The sequence below is a fragment of the Odocoileus virginianus genome, chromosome 6 (genome assembly GCF_023699985.2).
Source record: "Odocoileus virginianus isolate 20LAN1187 ecotype Illinois chromosome 6, Ovbor_1.2, whole genome shotgun sequence".
NCBI classification, from domain to species: Eukaryota; Metazoa; Chordata; class Mammalia; order Artiodactyla; family Cervidae; genus Odocoileus; species Odocoileus virginianus.
In genome coordinates this window covers 66,973,256-66,998,475 of record NC_069679.1, presented here as the reverse complement: position 1 = coordinate 66,998,475, position 25,220 = coordinate 66,973,256, and the positions used below count along the sequence as shown (strand labels likewise).

General features: G+C 37.2%; 1 protein-coding gene across 5 annotated transcripts in view; it reads right to left on the bottom strand.

Moving 5' to 3' along the window:
* RAD51B (RAD51 paralog B) overlaps positions 1-25,220 on the bottom strand; it is a 628,595-nt gene that overhangs the window by 596,385 nt on the left and 6,990 nt on the right. For all 5 annotated transcript variants that reach the window (XR_011488349.1, XR_011488348.1, XM_070469537.1 and 2 more), the window contains exons 4-5: positions 23,341-23,457; positions 1,839-1,975 (exon numbers count right to left, since the gene is read on the bottom strand). Coding sequence is in view for 3 of the 5 variants with exons in the window: in XM_070469537.1 (XP_070325638.1) it covers positions 1,839-1,975; positions 23,341-23,457 (254 nt within the window). In the remaining 2 variants the exon portion in view is untranslated. The remainder of the gene's footprint in view (positions 1-1,838; positions 1,976-23,340; positions 23,458-25,220) is intronic.

Below are 25,220 nucleotides of genomic sequence, written 5' to 3'. Positions count from 1 at the left end.
GGTCACAAAGAGTCAGACACGACTAAGCGACTGAAATGAACTGAAATGATTCATTGCCTAGATCCATTAGATTTTTAGGGTTTATAATTTGGTGATATTCTATTATTTCTTCTTCATTTATTGTCTATAAAAAAGACATATCTACTACTTAGTAATATTTATATAGAAACCAGAATAAATGCTTTATTTCCTTTTTTATAAAAACCCATTTTCAAAATAATAAGTTGCATCTCCAGAATTTTCCAAGGGTGATTAATTTGTTGCTTTTCATTCTTAATATAACAGACTCATGAATTTAAATATATTTCATGTGTCTTAGTCTACTTCTATTATTGTTCTATTGGTGATCAATTTGTTTCATCTTTGGCTAGTGCGAGCTCCTCAGGTTGACTCTTAAGTCCTTCTGACACTCCCTGTAAGTAGTCTTTGATAGCTCTCTTGATATCTGATGTTTCAGATTCAACTTATAAACCTCCTAATACTCTGATTTCACTTCAGATCAAATAAATCTTTTGCCTCTTACTAAAAAACAAAACCTTTCTGCTCCATAGTTAGAATTGGCCATTCCCCTACGGAACCCTTGTTCCTTTTAGTAGGAAATGGTATCTGGATTCCATGATCTGAGAGTAACATTTGTCAATTCCCTCATTTATCAAACTTTTTCTGAGTAGCCAGTATGTGCTACTTATAGGATTTGGCTTTGAAGATACAAAGATATAACACAAACTTAAACAGCTGACAAACCATTGGTATATACTTAGGAAGAAAAGATTATCAAGAAGTGCAGAACAAAGCAAATAAGCTCTAGGCAAAATTCCATTTGGAATTTACCTGGTCGGGTAATACACTTTGATCTTTGTAGTACTTGTAGAGAAAAATAAGGAAGATTCATTGTGACACACTACACCTTGGCTAAGAAAACAGAATTGAATCAGTCTGCAGATGTATAAGCACTCCTGTTTATGAATGTTTGTCAGAGCAGCAGAAGAGGAGACCAGACTTATCTTCAGATTTACAGAATTACATAAATGACTGAATGCCTTTCTCATAGAATGTTAAAACAAAGGTCCTTGCCAAACTAAGGAAATCTTTTCTTTCTAAGCATGCATATACTTACTATCAGTGTTTCCTGCATTTAATATCACATTATTTCAAAGATTAAAGTAAAATAATGTTCAATAAAAAATGTTTTGAAAATTGCAATTTTTTCATTCACAAATTTTATTTCCAACTAGAAATTACTTACAAAGCAGTTTACCTTTTGTCTTTCTTATTAATTTTCCCTCTTCTCCATTTTCTACTTACATTTCTCCCTCTGTTTCTTAAATTTATTTCTTCCTCACTTTGTGAAAAACACGGCTTATCCAGAAATTCCCTTTAAACCATAATAAAGGGATAGAAAAGGCAAAAAGAAAACGCCTCCTGGAGAGTTAGGGACTTTAGGAAGGTTATATACACACTGCTATATTTAAAATGAATAACCAACAAAGACCTCTGTATAGCACAGTGAACTCTGCTCAATGTTATGTGCCAGCCTAGATGGGAGTGGGGCTTGAGGGAGAATAGATACATGTATAAGTATGTCTGAGTCACTTTAATATTCACCTGAAACTATTACAACATTGTTAATTGGCTATACATCAAATTAAAACAAAAAGTTTAAAGTATGGAAACAAAGAATGCGCTTCCTGTGTCATTTTAAAAAGAAAATTTCTTTAAAACTGAATCTATTAACAATACTCTATATTATCAAAAGTAAATATTAATCTGTTTGTAAATATTATATGCTGTATATGTTACAAAAATAAAGCATTATAATAGAAAATAAAATCTCCTACCTTTCAGCACTAAATGCTGATTCTGTGTCAATGTACACAACAGCTCCTTCTAATCCTCCCATGTTGGTAGGTAATGTAGCCACAATGCTCATCATTATACAAAACTGAGTTTTTCCACAACCTGGGGGACCTGTAATCTAAAAAATATATATATATATTATTTGTATAAACATTACAATCTAGTCAAAGCAAAACCCTTTTAAAAACTTGCCAAATATACAGTTCAACTAACCTGGGTTCCCAAAGGGAACACTTAATACAACCCTTATATACATAAGGCTTCCCTGATAGCTCAGTTGGTAAAGAATCTGCCTGCAATGCAGGAGACCCTAGTCTGATTCCTGGGTCAGGAAGATCTGCTGGAGAAGGGATAGGCTACCCAATCCAGTATTCTTGGGCTTCCCTTGTGGCTCAGCTGGTAAAGAATCCGCCTGCAATGCATGAGACCTGGGTTCAATCCCTGGGTTGGGAAAATCCCCTGGAGATGGGAAAGGCTGCCCATTCCCGTATTCTGGCCTGGAGAATTCCACGGACTGTATAGTCCACAGGGTCACAAAGAGTTGGACATGACTAAGTGACTTTCAATTTCACTATATATATAATAAATGAACTTCTCCCCTATGCATCTGGATTGGTACTAGTTATGCACCATCCTTGACAGAAATGAGAAAACAGTCACTGAAATCATCCCTGTGTTCTGCAAAGTTCAGATGAAAACTCTGGTTGAGAAAGGCTTGAGGATTCATTGATACACTCACAACTTGAAGTTTTACTTTTTTTCTCAATAAGACATTTATAGAAAGCTCTGAAAATATTTAACAGGCTTTAATAATTGGTTTAGCATTTGTAATAAATTGGCCTTTCAAAACAATTTTATATTAGTCCCACTTAAAGGTACTTTGATCTTTATTATTAATATTAATAAAGTATTTAAGAGTAAAAGGTATTGATGTACACAATTTTAAATGGTTTAGCAAAGGAAAAAAGTGTGTGTGTGTGTGTGTATGTGTAGAAGAGAGATAAAGCAAATGAAACAAAATTCAACAACTGCTAAATCTAGGTGATTCATACTTTGAAGTGTATATTTTAAAAGTTTAGTTGTTGGAAAGCTATTTTGAAACTAAAAAATCTGAAAACAAGAGGGCGTAGATGGAAAAGAATAGGACATTAATCAAGGCATATTGAGTCCAACAGGAAGTAGTTAACAAAAGTTAATTTGAAATATTTAAAATAGCCCGTTTAAACATACTGTTTGTCATACTGGCTATGGCATCCAAATTTTAAGAACCAAAACACTATCCCTTTTGTGAGAATAGCACTAATGAATAATTTTTCACATTAGGAAGGAGGGAAAAGGAAAAAGGAGAAAAGGAGAAAAGGAAAAAGTAGAAATCTGAAGTAGAGACGAACAGAACTCTGAACTAAACTGAGACACACCAGATCTGAAGACACTGTCTCAGATATACCAAGAAGCAGGAAGAAAAAAGAAGGGATGACACAGGAGTCTAAAGCATCTAGGCCAGTGATTCTCAAATGTGACTGAGCTTAAACTCACCTGGCAAGCTCATTAACCAGCATTTCTGCTTAGCAATAGGTCTGGAATGGGACCTGAAAATTTCTATTTCTAGTTAAGTTGACACTGATGCTGCTCTGCATTTGAGAACCACTTTTAGAACTTAGACTAAAGGTAAACTTCATTTTTCAAAGTTTAACATTGAAAAAAACAAAGGCTCACAAGCTAGAAACCATGTGTTGATTTATAATCTCTAAAACAATGATTTAAACTTTTAGTATAAATAATTGCTGCTAGCAATAACAGTGTGCCAGATCATGAGTGATTTGGAAAACTCCAAAATTCTTTGATTACATACTCCAACAAACACACCAAAAAAAAACAAACACAAACAAAATTTTATTACAATCCTCCAGTATGTGCATATGCATTATATATAAACTATTTTATTAATACATTATGCACAGTAAAAAATACACAGAGATTAAAAATAAAAGATTACAAGCATTTAAAAAGTTTCATGTATTTTTTCATTTAAAATACAAATCAATAGTTTCATAGCTTTAATTAAGAACTTTTTTTGATAAAAATATGCCATAAAGAAAGTAAAAAGATGACTTATAAATTTGAAGGTGATATTTGTGATACATGTAAGTGACAAAGTAGTAATATCTAGAAGCATAAAGAATACTCATATATTATATACTAGTTGTACAGATCTTTTCAATCTAATAAACAATGAAAATAAATGAAACTATGTACACTGTTTTCAAAATACTGATTTAAATATTTTGTAATCCAGCAACTGAAACAGTTCCTAAGTTCTGCTTATTGTAGTACTCAATTGTAATGTCTCTGTAGTTGAGAAAGGATAATTGCAAAAGCTATTATTCAACTTTGGCTAATAAATGTTCATCTTCCCTCAGGCCAATTAATTATTCTTGCAAACCAATCAAGATGTATTACACTTCAACATTTTAAAAAATTGATTTCAAAATCAAATGAAACTATTTGGAAGATTTCTTAACAGTTTATAAAATATTGTTAAGAGTTTTTTCACAAGATATGTATATCTCTGAAGACAAAAACCACATCATAAAACACTTCCAAGCAGAAATTTGAATACTGTTCTATATTTTTATGTCTGTCGTTACTTTCTCACTCATTGTAAAAATATCACCTTTACTTTGAAGGGATGGAATAAGAGTGTTCCATTGGTTGGCTGATTGCTTGATTTGCAATCTACTAGGCGGCAAGTTGCACAGTCACTTGTTTTACAAAAAGGGTCAACAAATTTGACACATCTTTCCATTTTAAAAAAGTTTCACCCATTTTAAATTCAACAGTTTTTTACAATCTTTGCTGTGACATAACCAAAGAAGCTCTTGCGATTCAAATGATTTTCATGATCACTCCTCATCGCATTACAGAGTACTATAAAGAGTCAATAAAAACTAGTCAGGTTTTTATAAAAACTGTACCATCCTGAAGCATTCTTCACACATATGACATCAAGTTCTGAGTTACTACAGACTAAGGATGATGTACCAGAATAATGCAAAGAATTTTACAAAGAACATCTATATATCACCACCTAGACTCTGCAACTGCCATTTTATTACTATTATACTATTGTACCAGGCTTCCCCTGTGGCTCAGCTGGTAAAGAACTTGCCTACCAATGCAGGAGATGCAGGTTCAATCCCTGGGTCAGGAAGATCTCCTGGAGAAGGAAATGGCAACCCACTCCAGTATTCTTGCCTGAGAAATCCCATGGACAGAGGAGCCTGGAGGGCTATAGTCTATGGGGTCAAAAAGAGTTGGACACAACTGAGTGTGCATGCATATATACATATATTTATACTATTGTACAGTCTACTAATACACTAGACTATCCATCAATCTATTCATTCATCAGTCCATCTTAGATGTATTTAAATGTATTTCAAAGTAAGTCAGAGACATAAATATACTTTCCCCTAAAAGTTAGATGTGTGTATCATTAACCTGAGTTTAATAAGTATGATTTTTTTTTTCTTTTAAGGTAAATTTTCCACACAATGAAATGCCCAGATCTTGAGTGTTTCATTTGATGAACTGTAGCAAATGTATATATATGGTAGCAATCCAAACCCCTATCAGGTCAGAACAAGAATATTACTGCCAGGAAATTCCCTCATAAACATTGTTTTATATTTAAGAAGACATTTATTTTTGAGAATATATCTTCCTTGATTTATCTCCACTTTTGAGGCTTAAGAATAATTTAGTTCATGTATCTCATTACTGAAACAGAATCTAGCTAAGAAGATAATCTGGGCCCTATTAGAAACTTCTGTACTTTAACTGTCTAGCATCTTTCCTCAATAAATAATTTGCTTTAATTCTTAATGCTTCACATCATTGGCAATGATTTCCATGTGAAAGTATTTATTCCTAAAAGAATCCATGTAAATTATTGCCATTTTGCTTCCCCTGTCTTGTTATCCATTTTACTTTAACAAAAGAACAGTTCAGTTCAGTTCAGTAGCTCAGTCGTGTCCGACTCTTTGTGACCCCATGAACCGCAGCACGCCAGGCCTCCCTGTCCTTCACCAACTCTCAGAGTCCACCCAAATCCATGTCCATTGAAGGGTGTCCCTAATGTTATTAAAAATGTATTGCATTTGGTCTTCTGCTATTAAGAAAACCCAAAAGAGGCTTTTAAATATCTAATATTAATTTTAGTGAAATTTTTCTAGATACTGAATACGTGTCACATGACGTTAAACATCACTGAAAAACTTGTGAATGTCTGTTTTTCTGTGATGTATGTTTCTTAACAGTGGCTACCTACTATCACTATTTCAAGGAACAAAATAACAGAGAAAGTTTCATTATTAACAATAATGGAGATAATTCCATATATCAAATTGTTTTCTTTATAATTCCAAATTTTGGGGATGTCTTTACAAATGAGATTAGACTGTCAATGATTTTTACTTCATTAATCGTAGGAGAGTCATCAGCTCTGACTTTTACATACATGTGGTTCATTTCTACTCACATTATTAGTATTGCCTTCAATATACAGTTTTTTTGCATTCCTTTTATGCCATTTGCCTGTTTTGTGAGATCTTATTTAGTTAAATCCATAAATTGACCTAACTAGGCCCACATAGGACTATAATCCACCCCAATATTGAAAATAAAGATAAAAACAAGGTGTCTCTGTAAACCTTCTGTACCCTTTCCTCGTGGATTATTACCTGACACATGACAGTATAACACAGGGATCAAGTGAGGATGCCATATATTAAATGTCAATTAAGGTTTATTTTATGTTTTAGATGTAACACCAATAAAAATTCTAGTATTTTCTTCCCATAACCTAATGGGCCATGCTACATACTCTGCTTTGAAGACTGGCACTTTTGAAGGGCCCCAAACACTTTTCCTTGACTTTTTTATCATCATCAAAGACAATATGAATCAAATTAACCACCAGATATCAGAGCAAAGAAAATATTCACATATAAAGTTGAAAGTGCATCCTGAAGGTGAGAAGTGATAGCTCTTCAAAGTGTTAACCAATACAGGAGCAAAGGACTTCCTTTCAATATACACTATATACCTACCCAGCTTTAGATATGTCCTAAAGATATATACAAGGCTGTATATTGTCACCCTGCTTATTTAACTTATATGCAGAGTACATCATGAGAGACGCTGGGCTGGAAGAAGCACAAGCTGGAATCAAGATTGCCGGGAGAAATATCAATAACCTCAGATATGCAGATGACACCACCCTTATGGCAGAAAGTGAAGAAGAACTAAAGAGCCTCTTGATGAAAGTGAAAGAAGAGAGTGGAAAATGTTGGCTTAAAGCTCAACATTCAGAAAACTAAGATCATGGCATCTGGTCCCATCACTTCATGGCAAATAGATGGGGAAACAGTGGAAACAGTGTCAGACTTTATTTTGGGGGGTCTCCAAAATCACTACAGATTGTGATTGCAGCCATGAAATTAAACGACCCTTACTCGTTGGAAGGAAAGTTATGACCAACCTAGATAGCATATTAAAAAGCAAAGACATTACTTTGTCAACAAAGGCACGTCTAGTCAAGTCTACGTTTTTTCCAGCAGTCATGCATGGATGTGAGAGTTGGACTATAAAGAAAGCTGAGCACCAAAGAATTGATGCTTTTGAACTGTGGTGTTGGAGAACTCTTGAGAGTCCCTTGGACTGCAAGCAAGTCCAACCAGTCCATCCTAAAGGAGATCAGTCCTGGGTGTTCATTGGAAGGACTGATGCTGAAGCTGAAACTCCAATACTTTGGCCACGTGATGAGAAGAGCTGATTCATTTGAAAAGATCCTGATGCTGGGAAAGATTGAGGGCAGGAGGAGAAGGGGACGACAGAGGATGAGATGATTGGATGGCATCACTGACTCAATGGACATGAGTTTGGGTGGACTCCAGGAGTTTGTGATGGACAGGGAGGCCTGGCGTGCTGCAGTTCATGGGGTTGCAAAGAGTCGGACACAACTGAGTGAATCAACTGAACTGAAAGATTTCATTAGATCTTTAGATATGTTGTAAGATTTAATGAGCATAAACCTATGAAATACTTTTAATTTTCAGTGGAAAGGTGAAGCAAGCTCTCAACGTAAAAACATTTTTTAAGATGTTATATGTGAAAATATTTAGTAAAGTATAAAATACTATGAAAATGTAAGGTAGTATCTTATCATTCCATCTTCAAAGAAAACATGTTTTTAAAAAATCTGAAGTCAAACGAGTGCAACTGGCATTTTATCTGCTTATTTTTATGTAGTGATTCAGTACAGTCTTGAGAAAAGCAGAATATCACGTGGATAACATAAGATGTTTGGGTTCATTTGGTTTTCTATGTTTGCTTTACTTTGCTTTTAAATTTGAATATTAACATTCTCTTTACATAAACTATAATAAATAATTTCTAATTCTTTAGCAATCTCAGATCCTTTTCATATATTTTTCCTCTATTTCTAGCCTCAAAAAATATGCTGTATGCAATTTTTAAAGGTTGGCTAGAGTTAAATTTCATTATTTTTTCAAGTTTACTTAGTGGGTTAAAACATTTCAACATTAATAATTTTTAGCTTCAGATAGCTTAGCTCTGACTTCTAGCAGCCAAACCACAAAATTTCAAATTGTGTTCAGTTCCCAGGTTCAGCTCGAATGGTGGTTAGAAAGAGCGAACATGCCAAACCAGAATAGTCTAAGTGATTGCTTCTTGCAAACTCAGAGTGAATACAGCATTTACACACAGAAGACACTAGTAAAATACAATTAGCTTCATATAGTTAGAGCCTGAGTTTCAACAATACTGCCTGAGAAATGTAAAAGAACAGAAAGAAAATATCCAGTAGTGAAGATCACTAGAATATCAACAAAGAAGCAAATATTAGCAATTGCTTTAAAGGGGAAAGAATTATTTCCAAGACAGTCTAATTGTGTGTGCATGTGTGCTCAGTCGTGCTGACTCTTTGCGACGTCATGGACTGTAGCCCACCAAGCTCCTCTGTCCATGGGATTCTTCAGGCAAGTATACTGGTGTGGGTTGCTATTTCCTCCTCCAGTGGATCTTCCTGTCCCAGAAATCAAACCTAAGACTCCTATGTCTGCTGCATTGGCAGGCAGATCTTGACCACTGAGCCACCTGAGAAGCCCAGTTTAATTGTACTGAAGTGAAAATGAAGCCTAGTCTTTTAATCTCAAAAGAGAACAAGTAGTAGAAATGAATGTGAAACCCAGACCTCAGTTCAGTTCAGTTCAGTCGCTCAGTCGTGTCCGACTCTTTGCGACCCCATGAATCGCAGCACATCAGGCCTCCCTGTCCATCACAAACTCACGGAGCTTACTCAAATTCATGCCCGTCAAGTCGGTGATGCCATCCAGCCATCTCATCCTCTGTCATCCCCTTCTCCTCCTGACCCCAATCCCTCCCAGCATCAGGGGCTTTTCCAGTGAGTCAACTCTTCGCATGAGGTGGCCAAAGTATTGGAGTTTCAGCTTCAACATCAGTCCTTCCAATAAACACCCAGGACTGATCTCTTCAAGATGGACTGGTTGGATATCCTTGCAGTTCAAGGGACTCTCAAGAGTCTTCTCCAACACCACAGTTCAAAAGCATCAATTTTTTGGCACTCAGCTTTCTTCACCGTCCAACTCTCACATCCATACATGACCACTAGAAAAACCATAGCCTTGACTAGACGTGCCTTTGTTGGCAAAGTAATGTCTCTGCTTTTTAATATGCTACCTAGGTTGGTTATAACTTTCCTTCCAAGGAGTAAGGGTCATTTAATTTCATGGCTGCAATCACCATCTGCAGTGATTTTGGAGCCCCCCCAAAATAAAGTCTGCCAGTGTTTCCACTGTTTCCCCATCTATTTGCCATAAAGTGATGGGACCAGATGCCATGATCTTAGTTTTCTGAATGTTGAGCTTTAAGCCAACTTTTTCACTCTCCTCTTTCACTTTCATCAAGAGGCTTTTTTGATCCTCTTCACTTTCTGCCATAAGGGTGGTGTCATCTACATATCTGAGGTTATTGATATTTCTCCCGGCAATCTTGATTCCAGCTTGTGCTTCTTCCAGCCCAGCATTTCTCATGATGTACTCTGCATATAAGTTAAATAAGCAGAGTGACAATATACAGCCTTGACGTACTCCTTTTCCTATTTGGAACCAGTCTGTTGTTCCATGTCCAGTTCTAACTGTTGCTTCCTGACCTGCATACAGGTTTCTCAGGAGGCAGGTCAGGTGGTCTGGTATTCCCATCTCCTTCAGAATTTTCCAGAGTTTATTGTGATCCACACAGTCAAAGGCTTTGGCGTAGTCAGTAAAGCAGAAATAGATGTTTTTCTGGAACTCTCTTGCTTTTTTGATGATCCAGCAGATATTGGCAATTTGATCTCTGGTTCCTCTGCCTTTTCTAAAACCAGCTTGAACATCTGGAAGTTCTTGGTTCACATATTGCTGAAGCCTGGCTTGGAGAATTTTGAGCATTACTTTACTAGCGTGTGAGATGAGTGCAATTGTGCGGTAGTTTGAGCATTCTTTGGTACTGCCTTTCTTTGGGATTGGAATGAAAACTGACCTTTTCCAGTCCTGTGGCCACTGCTGAGTTTTCCAAATTTGCTGGCCTATTGAGTGCAGCACTTTCACAGCATCATCTTTCAGGATCTGAAATAGCTCAACTGGAATTCCATCACTTCCACTAGCTTTGTTCATAGTGATGCTTTCTAAGGCCCACTTGACTTCGCATTCCAGGATGTCTGGCTCTAGGTGAGTGATCACACCATCGTGATTATATGGGTCATGAAGATCTTTTTTGTACAGTTCTTCTGTGTATTCTTGCCACCTCTTCTTAATATCTTCTGCTTCTGTTAGGTCCATACCATTTCTGTCCTTTATCGAGCCCATTTTTGCATGAAATGTTGCCTTGGTATCTCTAATTTTCTTGAAGAGATCTCTAGTCTTCGCTGAGGAAGGCTTTCTTATCTCTCCTGGCTATTCTTTGGAACTGCATTCAAATGGGAATATCTTTCCTTTTCTCCTTTACTTTTTGCTTCTCTTCTTTTCACAGCTATTTGTAACTGGAATGCAAAAGTAGGAAGTCAAGAAACACCTGGAGTAACAGGCAAATTTGGCCTTGGAGTACGGAATGAAGCAGGGCAAAGGTTAATAGAGTTTTGCCAAGAGAACACACTGGTCATAGCAAACACCCTCTTCCAACAACACAAGAGAAGACTCTACGCATGGACATCACCAGATGGCCAACACTGAAATCAGATTGATTATATTCTTTGCAGCCAAAGATGGAGAAGCTCTATACAGTCAGCAAAAACAAGACCTGGAGCTGACTGTGGCTCAGATCATGAACTCCTTATTGCCAAATTCAGACTTAAACTGAAAAGAGTAGGGATAACCACTAGACCATTCAGGTATGACCTAAATCAAATCCCTTGTGACTATACAGTGGAAGTGAGAAATAGATTTAAGGGACTAGATCTGATAGACAGAGAGCCTGATGAACTATGGATGGAGGTTCGTGACACTGTACAGGAGACAGGGATCAAGACCATCCCCGTGGAAAAGAAACCCAGACCTAGTAGGACCTAAAATCTTACCAAGTAACTCTCCCCCATATTCAAGATGGGTCAAGAGGATGGGGCAATCCACCAAGCCAATATTTTGCAGAGAAAATTTAAGGACTGCCTGGTTCTGATCTGAGAAAAGAGCATGTGGGAATGTTACATCATCTTTTTAATGGCCTCCCTCCCCAGCATCCAACTACCTGTCTCCATGTGCTCTATGATTATGTAGAAATACAATTAGGTTTTCAAACCTAAAGAATTCTTTTTTAAAATTACTCTTTGAATCCCCAAACAAACAAAAAGCAAACAATCTCAGAACAGTCAGGCAGCTGTTTGCCTTGTGAAAGTAACTTTCATCTTTAAAGTTATTTTATATCAACAAGTGGAAGCTTTCATACTTTAAATTCTCTCCACAACTCTCTCTTACTCCATACTGACAACTGCTGTTTTTAAAGTAAATGGAAAGGTAAGGGAAAAAAAGAAGCCAGGGTAACAGAGTAGAAAAAGAAAAAAAGAAGAGGACATGAAAATGACAAGTACCCCAAGATTCACATTAAAAAAAAAAAATCAAAGTGTCGAAACATTACATGTATAAAACAGAGAGCCAATGGGAATTTGTGATATGACTCAGGGAACTCAAACAGGAGCTCTGAATCAACCTTGAGGGGTGGGATGGGAGGGAGGCGGGAGGGAGGTTCAAGAGGGAGGGGACATATGTATACCTATGGCTAATTCATACTGATGTTGACAGAAAACAACAAAATTCTGTAAAGCAATTATCCTTCATAAATTTTAAAAATAAAACTTAAAAAATATTTAACAATCATATAATATGTGCCATAAAAAAGACTCTATGAAACCTTTATGAAGAAAGATACTCATTTCTAAATCAGGAAATGAGTGAAGAATTAGGAACAATGATTCAATCAACCACATACGCTAAACTCCTGTCTTAGGACAGGGGCCTGGTTATCTTGCCTTTCAAAACACAGGGCAGGATAAACAAATCTTGTCAGCAGATGATGTTCCAGGAAAGCAGATTAGAAGTCTCTCTCTAGTTTTCCTAGTGCTGCTGCTGCAAGTGGAACAGACCAGAACCTGACTGCAGCTTGAAAAAGAGATGAGACCCACCCTGACCGACCTGCAGACCCCTGAGCAAGAAAAATGACTGTCTGCTGCTGTTGTAAGCAGAGTAAGCAGCCAAAATTGACTGATAAAGTATGTATGTCTTATATTTCATTGTTTATGCATTTCTGTACATGCCAAGACCTTTGTGGACACTTGAATTTACAAGCCTTGACTTATTGTCTCCTGTAATCTTAGACAGCCCACCCAGTCAAGAAGAAACAAGCAGAACTGTTCTAAGGAAAGATAAGGAAGCCAAAAGAGGAGCCTGGCATTCTGCCTCTACCTTTTTGGGACAGTAGAGTGGTCACCTCCAAAGCAAAACTGCCCCCTTCGAGGAGAACACCTGGTCTCCTTAAATCATGAAGAAAGCATAGAAACGACTCAGGAAACACAAATAATGTAGACACGTGCCACATTGTTGCTCATTATTTAGAGCAAGGATCTGGGTATAATCATTTTTCTTAAATGTTATAAAGATTTGGCGGTGCTTCACAGGTTTACCCGTCCAGAGGCACTCTCCAACCAACATATACAGATGCTATATCTCTTTTCATTGACATGAGTTTGGACCAGTTTTCTATTCCTGTAATCTCTGGATTACAATATGAAAATACCTTTTTTTTAATGATCCCTTTAAATACAACCTTTAATTTTACCTAATTATATCAGCATCTTTATCATGCATTCTCAGCAGGGGTGACAGTGACCTGAAGGGCAAAACTTGGTTTTGATCATGGAAGAAAGATGTTACTCTCTTTTCCATATAAAGCACAGATCTACATACTGTACATAAACAGACATATAGTGTATCTGCGTGAAACAGGAGGGAAGGGGGCAGGACACAACCTTTTAAAGAATGACAGGACATGACAAAGACTGGTTAGAACTAACTACGTCCAAGATGGTAGATGAGCCAACTTCCAGCAGACCTTGAGCCTCATTATGTGCTCATGATAATATCCGTTCGGTCACTCAGTCATGCCCCACTCTTTGCGACCCCAAGGACCGCAGCATGCCGGACTTCCTGTCTATCACCAACTCTTGGAGCTTGCTCAAGCTCATGTCTATCGAGTGGGTTATGCCATCCAACCATCTCATCCTCTGTCATCCCCTTCTCCTCCTGGTAAGATAACATGCTAAATGACACACCCACCAGCACCTTAACAGCTCTGAGGCCAACCATAGAAGGTCAGAAAGTGGCTGGTGGCCCAATGCCTGGAAACCCCCACCCCTTCCACAAAATAATTGGAATAATCCCCAACTCATTAGCTTGTGAAATTATCCAGCCCATACAAACTACCCACATCATGTTTTCAGACTCTCTTGCTCTCTCTTTCTGAGACGGTCCACACTCTGTCTGTGGAGTGTGTTTCTCTCTAAATAAAGCCACTTCTTACCTATCATTTTGTCTCCAAATTCTTTCATGACAAAGCAAAAACCTTAAATTTACTGGAAACAATTAAAATCTCGGGATGAAAGTGTTACTAGAGAGAGAAAATGACTAAAAAGCTCCTTAAGGGGTGGTAATGAACAGAGATTGAGAAACACTGATCTGATCTATATTACCTCATATGAGAAGGCTACCATTACATGGTCTGATCTCCACATAATGTAAATATTTAAAGTTTAAACTTCAAACATATCTTCCCTACCAATACTGTCATAATAGATGTAGAATTATCTGCTTATATATTCCATAAGTAAGGGATTTGATGTTCTCTGGGAACGAGACAAAGCCCTTTAGCTCACTTCCATTAGTGATTCAGCACAGTTGGTTTCCCTTTGATTTCTCCTCTGCTGCTTCTGCCTTTGGCATGAGTAGCACTTCTCTAATTCCACTTTTAATCTTGGTACTGTAGCTGAACATACACAGATTCAGGGTAGTTCACATAAATCAAAACTGATGATAAATAAATTAGGGTGTTTTGAAGTCAGAGTCAGGAAAGAGCAGCTATAAAAGTGACAGCAGAATGTTTCCAGATTTATTCTTCCTTCCTCAAGTCATCCCTAGGCCTGGTCGAAGTTTATTCAACTAGATGCCTTACTTCTTATCTTCACCAGATCTAACTTCTACCTGATATTTGGGATGCTAGGTTTGAACTTTGCACGAGAAACAAAGATGGAGCAACACAACTAGTTAGACATCTTCTCTGAGATCTGCATGAGCTCTCTATTGCTGTGTAACAATTGACCACAGACTAACAGCTTGAAAACAATTCTGTTTATTATCTCACAGTTCTATAGGTCAGGGAGCTTCTTTGGAGGCATCTTCCCCACCTCCAGGCAAGTTTTCAGATGATGGCAGCTTCAGTCTTGATTGTAATCTCCTGAGAGACCAGAACTGAAAACAGCCAGCTAAGCTGCTCCTGAATTCCTGACTCAGAAACTGTGTGAGATAATAAACATTTATTGATGTGTTTAGCCACTAAGTTTTGGAATGGTTTGTTAAACAGCAGTTTAACACAGTTTTATATGTCTGTAGATATAGAATCAGCGAGGAACAACTTTAAAACTTAGGAGAAAAAAAACTCCTAAAATAATCACTGATGTTTATTATAAAGAAATCAATTAGGTAGAAAAATCCTATTTCTTAAATGTACTATTTTGATAATTTGAAAAAACACAAATGGCATACAAATGAAAATAAATACCGTACTGTGGAAGAGAAATAACATTAAAAGTTACTGAAGTTTGGTTTATTCTAAGACCAAAGAGTCTGAGAGTAGAGGAAAGGCAGCAGGAACCAAAACATTAAAGAAGTGCTTAAAAATAAATAAATGAAAACAAATTCATTCATTCAGTTAATATTTACTACGTACCTTCTAGATATGCTAATTGGAGACGGAAATGGCAACTCACCCCAGTATTCTTGCCTGGGAAATCTCATGGACAGAGGAGCCTGGCAGGGTACAATCGATGCAGACTCGGACATTACTGAATAACTAAACCACCACCACCACATGTGCTAATATTGTAGATGTAAAAATAAGAAGAAAAAGACAATTCCTGCCCACCTGGAATTTATTCTCCAATGAGGAAGACATACATTAACTAATCACACAAACAGTAAAACTATAACAGTGAGAAGTACTTACACAGAAGAACCATAGTACATGTCAGTTCCCAAGGAATATACAACAATTCTGTTGATTTAAACATAATCAAATAGTCTTAAAATATTCAAAATAGCAGAACTACAAGTAAATTTGTTAATGATATAATGGACTATTTTAACAACCTTCTCTGGATTAGTATTAGGTCTGGTTGAAGAAAAACATCAACAAAGATAAATAAGAGTTGCACAACCCAAATTCCAAGCTTAACTTAATAGTCATAAGCAGAACACTCAACCGTTAGAGAACAATCACTCTTCTCATGCACACTTTCTACACTTACAAAAGTTAATCACATGTTAATCCTTAAAACAAGTCTCAGAAAAATTCCAAGAATCAGTATCACACAAAATTCTTTGACTAAAATGCAAATAAGCTAGCAATCTAATTAAAATGTGAAAGAAAAGTTAATTAAATAATTTAGATATTCAAAAATTCCAAAAAAAATCATGAATGAAAGAAGTAATCATAATGAAAATTTTTAAATACTATGAGAACTAAATAAAAATGAAAATACTTCATCACCAAAAAAAAAAAAAAAAAGGATGCAACAGCTCAGAGTAAAAAGAAGAAAAATTGAAAATTATGAATTAAATTGCAATTTAAGAAGTTGGAGGGAGGGGGAGAAGAATTCCAGAAAAATACAATTAGATAGATTAGATAGAAGGAGACAAGAAAATAACAGAAATCACTGAAGTAGAAGACAGAGAAAAGATAGAAAACCAACCAAGAACCAAAATAAAAAGCGTAGTTCTTTGAAAAGACTATAACATATACAAACATTTGATCAGGTCTTTTTAAAAGGAAGGGAAAGAGAAGACAAAGAAGTAACAGTAGGAATGAAAACAGGGAGGGGGTAGAAACACAAAACCAGATTTAAAGATAAGAATACAATGAAAAGCTTTATAACAATAAATTTTAAAACAAGCAAAAGTAAGTGAAGTTGCTCAGTCACGTCTGACTCTTTGCAACCCCATGGTGGCCCACCAGGCTCCTCAGTCCATGGAATTTTCCAGGCAAGAATACTGGAGTGGATTGCCATTTCCCTTCTCCAGGGGATCTTCCTGACCCAGGGATTGAACCTGGGTCTCCTGCATTGCAGGCAGGCGCTTTACCGTCTGAGCCATGAGGGAAGCACCTCTTAAAACTTAAAGAAAATGGGCAAATCTCTAAAAATGTCATTCACTAAAACTACTTAAAAAGAAATAAAAAACATGAATAGTCCTTTAATCATTAAAGGAATTTATTTCATCGTTTTAATTTTCCCATAGGGAAAATACTAAGATCAGACACTTTTTCAGGAAATTTATATCAAATTTTCAAGAAACAATGTACAAACTATTATAGAACATAAAAGAGAAAATATTCCACAAATCATTCTATCAATTAGCTCAAAATAGATCACAGAAAAAATAACTCAAAACAGACCACAGACTGTATGCAAAACCTAAATATAAAACTCTAGAAAAAGATATAGCAAAAATCTTTGTGTCCCTGGCCAGACAGAGTTGACACCAAGTATAAAAGAAAAAACCAAAAGACTGGACTACAAAATTTAAAACTTCACAAGCTGCCATTAAGAAAATGCAGAGAGAAGCCATAGATTGGACTGCAAATTATGTATCTGATAAAAGACCTGTATCAAAAAAAAAAAAAAGACCTGTATCCAGAGTATACAAAGAACTCACAACTCAGTAACAAGAAAACAACCAATTTAAAAATAGGCAAAAGATTGGAACAGATATTTCATTTCTAAAAAGACATACAAATGGTTGCAAGTACATGAACAGGTGTTCAATGTCATCAGTCACTGGGAAAAGACAAATTAAAACCACAATGAATACTATTAACACTCACTAGAATAGTTAAAATTAAAATTATAAACAATACTAAGTGTTGGTGAGGATATGGAGAAATAAACTATCATTCATTGCAGTGAGGATGTAAAATGACACAGCCACTCCAGAAAGCAAATTTGGCAGTTTCTTAAAAAAACTAAACATACACCTAGCATATGACCTAGCCATTCCACTCCTAGGAATCTACCCAAGAGAAATAAAAACACATATCCACACAAAAACATGTCGTATTCCTGATAGAACAAACTATAAGCAATCCAAGTGGACATCAACTAGCAGCTGGATAAACAAAATGATTATAACCATACCATGGAATGACATTAATGTTGTTCAGTTGCTCTTGGCGACCCCATGGACTGTAGCACACCAGGCCTCTCTGTCCCTTACCATCTCTCAAAGTTTGCCCAAGTTCATGTTCATTGCATCCATGATACCATCCAGCCATCTCACCCTGACACCCTCTTCTTCTGCCCTCCATCTTTCCCAACATCAAGGACTTACCCAATGAGTCAGCTGTTCATATCACATGACCAAAATACTACAGTTTCAGCTTCAGAATCAGTCCTTCCAACAAGTATTCAGGGTTAATTTCCCTTAACATTGACTGGTTTGATCTCCTTGCTGTCCAAGGGACTCTCAGTAGTCTTCTCCAGCACCACAGTTCAAAGACATCAATTTTTCAGCACTCTGCCTTCTTAACGGTCCAGCTCTCACAACCGTACATGACCACTGGGAAGACCACAGCCTTGACTATATGGACCTTTGTCAGCAAAGTAATGACTCTGCTTCTCAATACACTGTCTAGGTTTGTCACAGCTTTCCTGCCAAGAAACAAATGTCTTCTGATTTCATGGCTACAGTCATCAGAGTGATTTTAGAGCCCAAGATGAGCAAATTTGTCACTACTTCTACATTTTCCCCTCTATTTGCCATGAAATAATGAGGTCAGATGCCATGATCTTAGTTTTTTTTAATATTTACTTTCAAGCTGGCTTTTTCACTCTCCTTCACCCTCATCAAAAGGTTCTTTAGTTTCTCCTTGCTTTCTGCCATTAGGGTGGTATCATCTGCATATCTGAGGTTGTTGATGTTTCTTCTGCTTCTCTTGATTCTAGCTTGTAACTCATTGAGCCTGGCATTTCTCATGATGTGCTCACAGTATAGATTAAACAAAGAGGGTGACAGCAGACAACCCTGTTGTACTCCTTTCTCAATCTTAAACCAATCAGTTGTTCCATACAGGGTTTAGAACTTGTTGCTTCTTGACCTGCATACAGGTTTCTCAGGAGACAGTAAGATGGTCCCATCTCTTTAAGAGCTTTCCACAGTTTATTATGATCCACACAGACAAAGGCTATGGTGTAGTCAATGAAACAAAGGTAGATGTTTTTCTGGAATTCCCTAGCTTTCTCTATAATCCAGCGAAAGTTGGCAGTTTGAACTCTGGTCCCTCTTACTTTTTAAACCCAGTTTGGACATCTGGAAGTTCTTGATTCTCATAATGCTGAAGCCTAGCATGCAAGATTTTAACCATGACCTTACTAGCATGGGAGATGAGTGCAACTGTCTGATCGTTAGCACATTCTTTAGTACTACCCTTCTTGAGAACTGGGATGAGGATTGACCTCTTCCAGTCCTGTGGCTGGAATGATATTAATATTACTCAACAATTAAAAGGAACAACCTTCTAATACATGTTACAACATGAATGAACCTCAAAAACATTATGCTATGTGAAAAAAAAACAAACACAAAAGACTACATATTATACAATTCCATTTAAATGAAATGTTTAGAAAAGGCAAATTTATAGAGACATAAAGTAGATCAGTGGATGCCTAGGGCTGAGAATGGGAGTAGGGATTAACTATAACTGGGCACAAGGGAATGTTTTAGGATAATGGAAATGTTAAAAGTGGATTGCGGTGATGACTTACTATAAATCCACTAATACAATTGAATTATATGGTTACAAACATTGACTTTCATAGTATTTAAGTTGTACATTAATAAAATTGTTTTTTAAATAGTCAAATGATTTATTAAAAAAAAAGAAATTCAAGCTCATTAGTAATCAGGAAAATGAAAACAAAGACAGGCAGAAATTAAGAAGTCAGATAATACCAAGGTAAGAAGATATGGAGCAAGAGGTATTCATGTACATCACTGGTAGGAAATTAAACAAGAACAACCACTCTGGAAAATAATTTGTCCTGATTCTGAAGAGTTACCTATGTACATACTCTATAGGCAGCCATTCAGTTCAGTTTAATTCAGTTCAGTCGCTCAGTCATGTCCAACTCTTTGTGACCCCATGAATTACAGCATGCCAGGCCTCCCTGTCCATCACCAATTCCTGGAGTCTACCCAAACCCATGCCCATTGAGTTGGTGATGCCATCCAGCCATCTCATCCTCTGTCATCCCCTTTTCTTCCTGCCCCCAATCCCTCCCAGCATCAGGGTCTTTTCCAGTGAGTCAACTCTTCCCATGAGGTGGCCAAAGTACTGGAGTTTCAGCTTCAGCATCAGTCCTTCCAATGAATACCCAGGACTGATCTCCTTTAGGATGGACTGGTTGAATCTCCTTGCAGTCCAAGGGACTCTCAAGAGTCTTCTCCAACACCACAGTTCAAAAGTATCAATTCTTCGGTGCTCAGGTTTCTTCACAGTCCAACTCTCACATCCATACATGACCACTAGAAAAACCATAGCCTTGACTAGACGGACCTTTGTTGGCAAAGTAATGTCTCTGCTAGTAACCAGCCATTACTCCAAGGCAAATACCCTCAACAGGGACCAGGCAGTACACATACTAGGTGTTTCAGACCATGAGATCTCTGTCACAAGTACCTCAACCCTGTCTTGTATATCAAACAAAGCCACAGACAAAATGTAAACAAATGAACATAGCTGTGTGACAATAAAACTTTATTCACAAAAAATAGGCAGCTAGCCAGATTTGACCACTAGGCAGTAGTTTGCCAATCCCTACTCTACAGAAATACTTGTATGTGTGATCCAGGAGACATGTACAACACTTTTCTTAGGACTTATTTATACTAGCAGCAAACTGGAAACAACCCAAATGTTCACTCACAGAAAAAGGGATTTTAAAAAAAAAGGGCCACACTTCACAAAATGGAGTATGATATAGCAATGAAAGTGAATTATACTCTGGCTACCTGCAACAACACGGATAAATCTTACAAAATAATATTAAGTGGAAAAAGCAATTCACAGACGAGATATGCTATGATTTAGTCATCAATATATGATGTAGTGGAGCTCAAAAAGCAAAACTAAATAAAATGCTACATTTCCTATGTACATGGGTGATTTAAAAAAAAAACTACAGGTATAAGTAACCATTGGGGGAAAAGCACAGGAATGGTAGAGTCACTGGGCTGTACATCTGACACCAGTACTGATATAATATCGTAAGTCAACTATACTTCAATTTTAGAAAACTACAAGAATGGTACAAATTCAGGATGGACGTTACCTCCCAACAGAAAGCCAAAGATAGGATCAGGAAGGAGACCACAGTTGATTTCAATGATTTTGGTATTGTTCTAGGGCTTATATTGGTATCACAGGCTCATAAATGTTTATAATTTACACATGTAGGAAGTATTTAATCTTGTATATGGAAAACATATATTAAATTTTTGTTTTTAATAAAAGGTAATCAATCTCTGTAATCAGCTGAAAAGTCCCAAAAAAGACTGCAGAGGCTACCTGTGGCTGGAATAGAAAGTAAACAACTTGCCACTAATAAGCAATCAGGGTATTTATATCCCATGCCATCTTATCAGATCACGAAAAAACATCTCAGGGCTTGTAACTACCTCTTGAATTGAAAAAGAACTGACAAAAGCTACATGAAAAAGTTGACAAAGGTCCATCTAGTCAAAGCTATGGTTTTTCCAGCAGTCATGTACAGATGTGAGAGGTGGACTATAAAGGAAGCTAAGCGCCGAAGAATTGATGCTTTTGAACTGTGGTGTTGGAGAAGACTCTTGAGAGCCCCTTGGACTGCAAGGATATCCAACCAGTCCATCCTAAAGGAGATCAGTCCTGGGTGTTCATTGGAAGGACTGATGCTGGAGGTGAAACTACAATACTTTAGCCACCTGATGGCAAAGAATTGACTCATTGGAAAAGACCCTGATGCTAGGAAAGGTTGAAAGTAGGAGGAGAAGGAGATGACAGAGGATGAGATGGTTGGATGGCATCACTGACTCAATGGACATGAGTTTGAGCAAGCTCTGGGAGTTGGTGATGGACAGGGAAGCCTGGCATGCTGCAGTCCATGGGGTCACAAAGAGTCGGACACGACTGAGTGACAGAAACTGACTGATGTGAAAAAGTATTGAAAACTACTCCAAGACTTAAAACATAAAAAAGTATTTGTTGGTTAATCGTCTTGAAGTTCAACTTTTTGCTATCTAAATAAGAAAATTTATAACTATGGCTCACAACTGTTATAAAACTTTTTTTTCATAGACCTATTTCAGGAAAGGTCTAACTAGAGTGCAAAGATTATGGAAGATAGGATTCTGGCACCATCTGGTGGCAGTGCACTGCAACAGCAGATTCTAATTTCTTTTTAAGATTAATTCTCTCACTGGTTCATTTACTAGGCATAGAACACACATTTTTAAATCTTTCTTGGAAGTCAGGAAATAAAACAAGGCTTACTATCTAAAACAGGTTCTCTATCTTCAAAGAAAAATATCTACAGTTAAATTTATGCCTATCACAATGCTTTAAGCATCTACTCTTATTAAAAGTTTGTTTCACGCATCTATGCCCCTAGAACTCTCAGGCAAGGAGGCCCTCAGGACTGCACTGGTAAACACAGCCTATGGAGTCACCATATCAGGACCAGTAAGCACACCAATGCAGTTTTCAGGGAAAAAACCTGTTGTGGCTTTAAAATATCCTCAAATTTCTGACACTCTGTGCAAAAGATAGAGCTTAATTTGTCTTTCCTTGAACATGGACTGAACTTAATGACCTGCTTCTAAAGAGAAGAAAGTGGCAGAAATGATGGTGTGTAACTTACAAAGCTAAATCATCAAAGGAATGGCCATTTCCATCTTGCCTGGGAGAGTCAGACATCATGACACGAAGAGACTCAGGCAGCCTGCAGGGAGCTCTCCAGGGGAGAATCATGACCTCCTGCCAACAACCAGCCCCAGCCTGCCCCCTTGCACCCCTCGCCAGTATCTCCAAGCTCAGCCAGTCCCAAAGAAACAGAAATCAGTGTTTACTGTCATGGAAGCCCCTTAGTTTGTAGGTAATTTGTTACGTAACAATAACTAACACAACAACTGATTACTTCCTAGAACTAAATTTTATCTTTAACAGGGAGTAAAAATAGCTCAGTTCAGCGTAATACTATAATTTACCTGCACATTAATAATATTTCAAATTTTCCTTCCTAAGACACTAAGTAGGGATCCTGTTCTAATTCCCCCTGAATTGTTTCATATTATTTCATAATATTCAATTTCTAATTCAAAGAAACAACCCAAATAGATTTCAGTCTGTCAGCAAAGATTTTTAGAACATCTTCCTTTTGGTATACTACACTAGTACCACCAGGGAGTGAGTGGAGACCCCTGCCCTTGAGGTACTTACCATTTAATTCAGATTAATATTCATAAAATAATTTATATTTCTTAATTATACTTTTTTCCCTGGTTCTAAAGGTTCTAGGTCAATGTTAGAAGGTTTGGAAAGTGTCTTCTTTACCTCTGTGAGGGATCCACAAGCTACACCACCATGCAGGGCTTCATCCAAAGCAGACAGAGTTGTAGACAAAAATGCTGATGAGTGAGCAGCACACCTCTGTGTCTTTATCTCATAAGCCTGATCAAAGTAGCAAAAACATAAATAAATAAATAAAATAAAAGTCTGAAAATAAATAAATAAATAAATAAATGCTGACTGACTCGGGACTTGACCTCGGGTACCCTTACTTTTTTTTTTTCCCACACTTACTTTCTTACTGTGCATACTTTCTCAATCTCCCATCCATTTTCATGGTTTTGACTACCATATTCATCCTGATGACTCCCCAGTGGACACCATCCTTCAAGCTTAGGTCCACATATTTAACTGCCTACTTCACATCTTCATTCAGTGTTTCACAAGTGCCTAAATTCAGCAAGTACTAATAAATCCATGATCTGCCTCCCTCAAACCTGATCCTCTTCCAATATTCCTTATCTCAGGAAATGGTACCATCTAGTCTCTTAGAGCAAAATCAAGGAATCATCTCTGACCCTTTCCTGTACCTCACCACCACCCACAGACAAATCACCACCAAATCCTATTCATGCTACCTCCTACATATCGCTCATGGTAACTGACATTATACTATTGGCATTAACACCACACTAATAGTCCATGTCACAATCTGTCTGGAATATGGTCACAGATACCTAACTAGTCCACAAATATTTCCTTGTTCCTTTTCAACCACTTGTCTGCGTTTAAAGACTGAGTTTTTTAAAAACACATACTAGAAAATCACTCTCTCTGATGACTTATGATTGCTCTCAGAATGAAGTCCAAAATCCTTAACAGGCCTGCAGGCCGCAATGATCTGACCCTGCTTGCTTCTCCAGCTTCATCTCCTGCTCGCTATGTTCACTCAGACCGGCCTGACCTTCTGACCATACAAGCACCATTCTCCTGCTCTTCACAGGGTCTCTGCATTTCCCACTCCCGCTGCCTGCAAGCTCTTCCCTGCTCCCCTCCCTTCGCAATCCCTTTGGCTGTCTCTCTCCTATTCATCCCTCAGGTTGCAGCTGAAGTGTTGCTTCCATGAGGGAACCCTTGCTGACCCTTACACTAAGTAGTGTCCCTTTCAGTTTCTAAGCTCTTTGTACTTTTCTCTGATAGGACTTATCATTACTACAATTAATTAATCATTTATACAATTGTTTGTTTAATGTGACTGTTCCCACTAGACTGTAAGCTACACAAGGGCAGAAAACTTTATCAATCATCTTCACTACAGTATCTCCAGTACCTGACAGATCCATGGCTGGCACTCGATAAATACTGGTTGAAGGAATAAATGACTGAATAAATAACCAACAAAACAAAAAATCTTTCTGAGGGAATGAACTAAGGCTAATTCAATATTTATGGCAGGACTCTAAACAATCAATGTTACAAAAGTAAATGTACAACAAAGGAGAAAGATGGCTCCTTGAACTGGCAATTGGAATTGTAGTGACATTGCAGCTGAAAGTGGTGAAGGACGTGGAGATCGAAGGTGAATTTCCTAGCCATCCTCTCCTGCTTAATTATCTGACAAGGAATATGCAATACATATTGAATCACAGATGTCAAATTAAAAGGTTCTCTTGGTGCTTTACAACTTTCAAAATAGTGACAGGTTAATTTGAACCTCCTAATGAAATCATCACATATGATTTTAACTCTTTAACTTCTCCCATAAAACAAAGTGAGCTGTTCAAAGCTACTTATCTTTGTTGAAACCAATGACAAAGCTAAGACTAGGGCCCATCTCTATTTCCAATTCTAAGTCACCTTCTGATGATTCTGTCTTTAAAGTATTTTCCTTAGATCACAAGCAAAACGAAACACTCAACCTGTTC